At 40.5% G+C, this 8541-nt stretch overlaps 1 protein-coding gene across 1 annotated transcript; it reads right to left on the bottom strand.

Annotated features, from left to right (window-relative positions):
- LOC139460361 (GTPase IMAP family member 4-like) lies at positions 1 to 843 on the bottom strand. Its single transcript, XM_071241851.1, has one exon. The coding sequence runs from the start codon at positions 841 to 843 to the stop codon at positions 1 to 3; it is 843 nt and encodes a 280-aa protein (XP_071097952.1).
- Positions 844 to 8541: the final 7698 nt, after the last annotated feature.

Below are 8541 nucleotides of genomic sequence, written 5' to 3'. Positions count from 1 at the left end.
TCATCTTCCAATTGAGCCCTGTAACGTTTTTTCTGCTTCTTCCTTCTTTCGAGCAAGCTCTTCTTCACATAGACGCCGTTTCATCCTCAACTCTTCATTAATCTGGGCCATTTCCTTTTGAATGCGCTCGTCGTCACTGGCTTTGTTTGCTGCTGCAATTTTCCTCGCCTTTTCATCTTCTGCCTCTTTCAGTTGAATCTCACATAGACGCTGTTTCATCCTCAACTCTTCTTCAACTTGTCTGATGTGTCTTAGGGCCATCTTCTGACGTTCATCTTCCAATTGAGCCCTGTAACGTTTTTCTGCTTCTTCCTTCTTTCGAGCAAGCTCTTCTTCACATAGACGCCGTTTCATCCTCAACTCTTCATTAATCTGGGCCATTTCCTTTTGAATGCGCTCGTCGTCACTGGCTTTGTTTGCTGCTGCAATTTTCCTCACCTTTTCATCTTCTGCCTCTTTCAGTTGAATCTCCACCTTCTCGTACATCTCGTTTGTGTAACACTTTCCACCATTTGTTCCAACCATTTGTAGGACTCTTTTAACAAGCTCTTGGGTAAATGTTTTCTTGTCCGGTGACTTGTCGTCGTTGTTTACTGCCATGTATCGGCCTTGGACAGTAGCAAGAAACTGCTGGAGGGATTCCGGACAAGTTCTGACGAATTCATCGATTGTTGTCTTATTTTTATCCAAATCATCCTTTCTAGTAAATATAACCAGAATATGTTTCCTGCCTTCTTCTCCGAAACATTGCAAGAACGCATTTATAGTTTTCTCGTCTTCATCTGTGAATCTACTAGCAACTGTGACGACGAACAGAATGGCGTGTATTCCTGGAGAAGACATGGCTACGCAACGACCCACCTCCTTTCTGATGTCTTCGGCTGATCTCCTAGTGTCACAAAAGCCAGGGACATCCACCAGCTACAACTCCTGTCCATTCCTGTCAAAGCTGTGTTGTTCACACACTGATGTCACTGATGTTCCAAAAAGCTCTGATCTGAAAACCTTCTGACCTGCAATTGTGTTTCCTGTTGCGCTTTTCCCTACTCCTGTTTTGCCAACAAGGACCATCCTTATCTCTCTTTCCAGGTAATTCTTCTCAGGTGGTGAACCTGAAATAAAATACACTTGATCACAATTTCTTTTCTATAACACTTTATAGACTTGATTGTTTACAGACCACCGCTGTATAGCTGAAATATTGCGAGTGCGAGTGTGGACGTTAAACATGAAACTTCATAGAAAATATTGCCTTCCTTTTGATATAACACAAGTAATAATCCCACATATCCGAATCAGCATGTTTCGTTCATGCATGTGTAAAGTCTGTTTTCAGGAGGCCATGATAATGAACAATTGTACAATGTTTACATCAGTCCCCACCTACCAATTCGTGGTGATTCCACCACATCAATATTGCCATATGTTTCTGATATTGCTGTGAAGTATATTTTATTTTCGTACAGAAGGCATCCGGCCCATAATTATGGTTATTGTTGTTTGTTGTTTAACGCCGCACTCAGCAATATTCAAGCTGTATGACGGCAGTCTGTGAATAATCGACTCTAGATCAGACAGTCCAGTGATTGACATCATGAACATCGACCCACGCAATTGGGAAGACCTATGCTTGTCGTAAGAGGCGACTTTCAGTATTCTCTGTGTTATGGAGGTCGGATCCATTGCTCGTTTTCGTCTGTCTCTCGCACATCTCGCCCTCCAGTGTCGACCTGGGCTAGAATAGGTCTTCAGCAACCCGTGCTTGCCGTAAAAGGCGACTATGCTTTTCGTAAGAGGCGACTAATGGGATCGTGTGGTCAAGCTCGCTGACTTGGTTCATGCATGCTATTATTATTCCTATTTCCAAGCCTGGACGGAATCATACAGACTCATCCAACAACCGTTCAATATCATTAACTAGCTGTCTTTGTAAAACCATGGAGTACAGGGTCAACAATCGATTAGTCTGGTACTAGGGACAATAACCTCCTCAGTGACATCCAGTGAGGTTTCCGAAAAAAACAGAAGTTCCATTGACCATTTGGTGCGTTCAGAATCATTCATTAAAAATCCATTGTCAACAAACAACATACTGTATCAATCGTTTTCGATCTAGAGAAGGCATATGATACAACGTGGAAACATGGTATTTTAAAAGATTTGCACGAATTTGGATTGAGTGGCAGAGTACCTCAGGTTATATCTCAATTTTTAAACAACAGACAATTTCAAGTACGAGTGGGCTCTACCTTGTCTGATCATTCTGATCAAGATCAGGGCATCCCTCAAGGCAGCATACTATTAGTCACCCTTTTCAGCATCAAAATTAATAGTCTCACTAAAGTATTAAACAATAGCGTTGATTGTTCACTTTTTGTTAGTCTGTCTTACAGACCCTGATGAAGAAATTAAAAAACTGTACGCGCGTTACGAGTCTAGACTGGGAGCTACCATGACTAAAACGATAGGGTCGGCTATATACCAACTATACACAGTCGTAGCTAGTACGTTTTTCCTTATCCCGGCAGAACATCGCATGTATTTATGCGAATCTCTCGAGAAAGACCCATTCATCGAAAACACTATAAGTGCAGTGAGCTGTGAGTTTTATCATAGATACAGAATGTTCTTTATCATAGATACAGAATGTTCTTAGCTCCGTTCACCACAGCTTTAATAATGGCTAGGTATTGTCCACCCTCAGTATGAACACCTGTTTCAAAATCTATCAAACCTGGTTCCACCACTTGGAATCAGAATTCAACCACACATCACTGCAGCTAAAATAGATTTAAGTATTATATCACCTCGCCGTCTTCTGTCTTCTCCTCCCTGGCAGATGGTGAAGCCAGAACTCGACCTCACTCTAACCAATCTAAAAAAGTCGGATACCAATCCTTTGGTATATCAACAATCATATAACCAATTACGCTCCCAATATAATTCTCGTAGGTCCATTTTTACAGACGGGTCCAAGGATGGTGGCAAGTGCCCCCATCATTTGATCCAGAACTGTCTCCTCAAGAATCCCAGATTGTAGTCCAATTTTTACTGCTGAGGCTAAAGCAATCCTAAAACCTTTGACCTACATTCAACAACAAAACCAATCTAAACATTTCATCATCTTCTCTGATTCGTTATCTTTGCCTTCAGGCACTTAAAAGTGTCTCACCATTGCACCCTACTGTCCTTGACATTTTAGAACTCTATAATGATCTTTCCACTGGCCAATGTAACATCGTCTTTTGCTGGTTACCAAGTCATGTAGGCATAACAGGTAACTCAAAAGCCGAAAGCAGGTCTTGACAAACCCTTATCTCCACTTCTTATCCCGTAGAGTGAGTTCAAACCAACCATCAAATCTTGTACTCGGGATCTCACGCAAAAGAGGTGGGACCCCGAAATAGGAAGCAATAAACTACACGAATTGAAACCAACAATCGGTCATACCTACTTGGGTTGTCAGTCAAGACATAACGAGGTCGTTTTACGACGATGTCGTACTGGCCACAGTCGGTTTCAACAGCCCGTTTGCCCACATATGATAGCGCAGTGCGGATCTTTAGGTAAAAGATTATTAATAGATTGCTTTCACGAAACATCCATTCTGTATATTAAGTTGCGCATCCATAATCACGTACAAAAGTATGTTTAATTTACCAGCTGTTTCCTGGTGCTTCGTTATCTGTATAGTGACACCCTCGCTAGCATTTTCTATTCTCCTCCCACTGCCGTGTAGTTGGTCGTTGTCCGTTGTTCGCATGTCGAGCCATAGCGCGTACATCGTGGTAAGGAATTCAGCCATCGATACATCCCCGAGAGACAGATCTTTCACGACCGCGTTAACTTCCGGGCTTCGTTTTATAGAAGGGAGTTTTCTAATCTCATCCCACTGGTGATACGCTAGCATTCCTTGACTATATAGTTGATTAGGAACGCCCTCGATAGTCAATTCTACTTTTGTAATCTTGGGATTGTAGAACTTTTTCGGTATTTCTTTTAAATGCATCGGAGGGGTCCTCGAACAACATTAATATACCCTTCAACATCTTCGTGGGAACGTTTAGATTGATATTCCACATCGTATCTTTTTTGTCCCTCGTGATCTTTCGGTGTCGCAGCACGCGATCGTACAAAATGGCTAAACTTCCTGTATACTGGTTACGAATTTGTCTGGCTAATTCGGCATCTGTTATCATATCGTACTCGAGCGAGATATTGTCAATGGAATAGCTAGCATCTTCAGCAGCTCTGATTACTCTGCCGTAGTCATTAAAAGTGAGTTCGTATTCTAACCTATCGCCTAGGGATGCTTGATAAAAAGTCATGTGGAAATCTAGTAATTCAAAGTCTAGGGGAATATAGAATCGGTTACCTAATGCGTCGGCAACGGCCTGATCTTTTACGAAGTTACCATCACCATTTTCAGCGCCCACGAGCAGTCTCAATGTGTTCCGATTACAAATACCTTGGTACTGTAGGTTTTCCCGCTCTTTATCCGTTCTCCAGAGATCCATGTAACAATAGTATACATCGCTATCGTCGATACTCAAAACCTCATTACCGCTAATTTTAATGGCGATTTTCTTAACGATAGCACGTCCTATGTTCTGAACGGGCTCCCTATTAACGTCTGTAGAAGTCAATATAATCGTAAATGCTAGTCGGACAGTTCCCGGAACTAACACATCGTGTGCGCCGAGATTAGGAAAGTGAACCAGAAGCGTTTGATTCTGATCGATGGTACTAGGGTTGTTAGTTAAAGTTACAGACTGACGAATTGCTTTGACCCCTAATGGATCTCGAAGTCTACGTTTTGGGTTTAACTTGCGTCCGTATTGCGAAGACATTGTTATATTGAAATTATATAACCATATGTTTAATATAAAAATGACTGATTTTGATCTAGATTATTATGATAACCCGAATCCAATCGAAGAGGGTACTGATGAAACCAGCTTTACGAATCTTATAGATGAAATTTTACAATCAACCATAAATGATGAACTTTTGAAACCAGCCGTTGATGATTATTACGATATCTTTAAAGATGATAGTCCTATTGGTTGTGACAATTCAAAGTTTACGATAGATAGTAAAGGAATATTGCGACTGCGTAGCACTCCGGATATTGATATTATGCATTATCGTACTCGTAAACCCCTAGCCTTGTCAACGTTAGCCGGCATGGACTTTGTTCGTAATGAATTAGGTTTTGTGGACTACTACTGACGAGAAAAACTTCCCGCGAAGACTACTAAGACTCTTCGGACTGCGCGTGATAAACTCGTTAACATAGATAATTTGGAGGCTTCCTCGAAGGTGGCCTCGGACAGGTACGGAGAAATCTCGGCCACCATTGATGATCCTCCGTTACAGGTATCACCATCCTTGAAGCAAAGTATTAGGGAATTATCAGCTCTTGACACGGATTACAAACAACACGGGGAGAACTCATCAATAATATAGCCAAGCTATCCGAAATCGACAAGCATATAGCTTACGAGAAAACAAAACTTGAACAGGCGGAAGAGCAGAAAGATTGCGTAACTAAGAAGATGAAAGATCGGCCCGCCTCGAAGCAGCTTCCACTATTAGAGAGGCACTTCATTCGCAAATCAGTCGAATTCGTGAAACTATCGATCGAGTCCTCAATGAAGACACTACACTGGCCGATAAAATTAAAACATTGTTCAGAGAACAGGGAATAACAATTGCCAGTATTATAACCGCGTTGGGATTCATTATATCGACTTTGACTCTCGCGTTAACCGGTGGTACAGGTGGTAGCGGCGGATCACCGCCTACGTCGGATGGAATAAAAGAGTGGATGAAAACGCATTTAAAAGCATTAGGTTCAGCGCTGGGAAAGCTCGCTGAGAAAGCCGCGGACGCACTTCCCGGTATAATAGGGAGTGTTGTTTCCTGGCTCTTGAATTTATTAGGTAAGACCACCACTTGGCTTAGTCAAAACTTGTGGGCACTGATCGTAGCAATTGCAGGGCTGTTGTACGTATCCGCTAAGAACTATTTAACCAAATCATGAGTAAACCAGCCGCGACTCCACCTAATACAAGCGCTGTTTTTTCATCAATATGTTGTTGATTTTTAGCCGCAATATGCGGTGACACTTGTGGTTGTGCGTCAGTAGATGTTTTAGTGATAGTAGATAACTGTGGCTTGACTATTCCCGTTTCGCCTGTGATTGTTTGCGTTATTAGTTCGACGTTAATATCTGAATTTATACCTGGTTTTTGTTGATCGGTAGCGATAACAATTTTATTATTATAGCCTATCACTTGACCGATCTTAAGTTCCATATCACTCGGAGACATGTATAGTCCCGGCGCATAAATGTAGTCCACTTTGGATTGAGCGTACTGTAATACATCTTGATAACGCTTTATAGACGATGGTATGTCAACTGGTGAATTAATGGCGTCCTCCATGTTTGGGACAACCTGCTTTTGCGCATCGAGTGCCGTCCCAGGACCGATAATGGACGTTCATGTTTGCGATTGTGCATCGCGAATTGCCCATACATAAGTTCTTATCGATTCATTAACTCTTACAAATCCTGGGTTAGTAAAATCATTTTCCGTTTTATCATTAAGAAATTCATTCCAAGCGTTTGCGGTATCGTTCAGTTGTATAAATTTTGTAACAATAGAAATTAAACCACTCTTAAAACATCATAATATCCCCTCTCCAATCGTTACTCGAAAGTTCCCAGCCATGACAGCAATGATGTTTTTTTTTTTGAATAATCAAACATTCTTGAGTAAAGTTTTCCTGGTATTCAACAACTTAAACTCATTAAATTGACCTTTGTTAACTTCTTTAACTAAATCATCGCTTTCTTCTTTGACGGTTATTTCCCCTGTGTAAGGAACACCTAGACCATGGTTTTCTCCTTTAATATGCCAATCTTTACTCGTAGAAATATTAAATTCCTGACAAATACGTTCGAATGCCCACATATTATACGGATTATTTGTGGAATTCCACGCTCCATCCTGCGGTAATGGAGCATTAATTTCTTTAATTTCTTAAGTATACGTCTAATCTGATAGTACACGTGAAATGATATAACAGACTTATTTAGTTCAAATCCTGGGGAATAAAGAGATACGTCACATCCCGTTGTGGCACACCATATGGCAAAGTTTAAATGATTCTGCTAAAAGTGCATCGGATTGTGAAACCAGTCGTGCGCCATTTCATCGCTAGTTGCCGTGACCCTGTACTTTTCAAAGATATCAGGGAATTTAACAAAAATTCAGCACCAGAGGCAGTTACTATAATCGACTGATTAGTAATGTATCTCAATTTCATATTGAAGTTATGATATAGTATCATTGTATATTTAATATGTATGTTACACTCCTGGGAATAACAAATGGTCAGTCTATTGAACTGCTTCATACTATCGATAACTCGGATGGACAACTCAAAGTCGCCCTATGCGATGTAACGTATTACCCGCTGTGGACCAATATAAATGCTGTAAGAGGTAATAATAAGGCGGAAACATTTGATAAAGACGACTACAGTGATATTTACTCAATCATTAATATACCTGATGGGTATTACAGCGTTTGTTCACTCAATGATGCAATTTTTAAGCCTCATGGAGTTAGTCTCACCAATAATGAGTCGAATGGGACAGTGAATTTGAACGCTGGAGAAAAAAGTGTAACTCTTTACGAGAACTTAGCAAGTACACTTGGATGGAGAGGAAAAACAACAATAATCAAGACAGCATTTAATGGAGATACATTACCCAATTTAGTTCCCTATAAAGAGTTGTGTATCCATCTTGATCAAATCAGTATGACGGATAATATTCAACTAGAAAGTCCTTCAACTCTGCTCAGATATATTCCAGTGAAAAATGAAAAATATAATAGCGGTAGAACGGAATCTTTCTCATCATTACAATATAAAAAATTAAAGCGGGATATTATTTCAGACCTCAAAATTTCTGTATTAGATGTAAAACACCAACCTGTACATATAGGATACTTAAGTGTAACACTCCATATTATAAATAATGGTTGATGCATCAGGCCCTGGAACGCTCAGACAATGTAATACAATTGCGCTTTCCGATCTGAGAGACACAGAAGGATTTTGATAAACCCGGTACCTATGGTAAGTTATACGCTTTACACTTACAAGATAATGTATACAAGCGGAAAGAAGTTACAGTCACTGGTAATCTAGAAGATTTAAGGGATGTCGACGTTGATAGTAGACTCCTTAAAAAAATCACTTCGTACAATCTTACTCACAACGACGATATAAAATGGACTATGGTCGAAGCAAACATCGAGTGGCTATTGAATATCGTCATTACCCAACCGTATGTGATGATGGGTAAGGCACATAATTTAACTAAGATAATAAATAGTGGCATCGCACTCGCGGCTTATATCCCATCAAAACGAAAAAGTGTGTTAGTCTCTCCCCTGCCAGAAAACCCAGGTCATATGTTATATAGTCGTCCGGCAATCCAAAATGTTAGTTTAAATTTGGTTA

Source organism: Haliotis cracherodii, unplaced genomic scaffold, assembly GCF_022045235.1.
Source record: "Haliotis cracherodii isolate W230 unplaced genomic scaffold, xgHalCrac1.p SCAF_14, whole genome shotgun sequence".
NCBI lineage: Eukaryota > Metazoa > Mollusca > Gastropoda > Lepetellida > Haliotidae > Haliotis > Haliotis cracherodii.
The sequence above is the reverse complement of the archived record's forward strand: the minus strand, read 5'-3'. Positions and strand labels throughout refer to the sequence as shown.

Coding starts and splice junctions, on each gene's coding strand:
- LOC139460361 (XM_071241851.1), bottom strand. CDS start 843: ATGTCTTCTCCAGGAATACACGCCATTCTGTTCGTCGTCACAGTTGCT.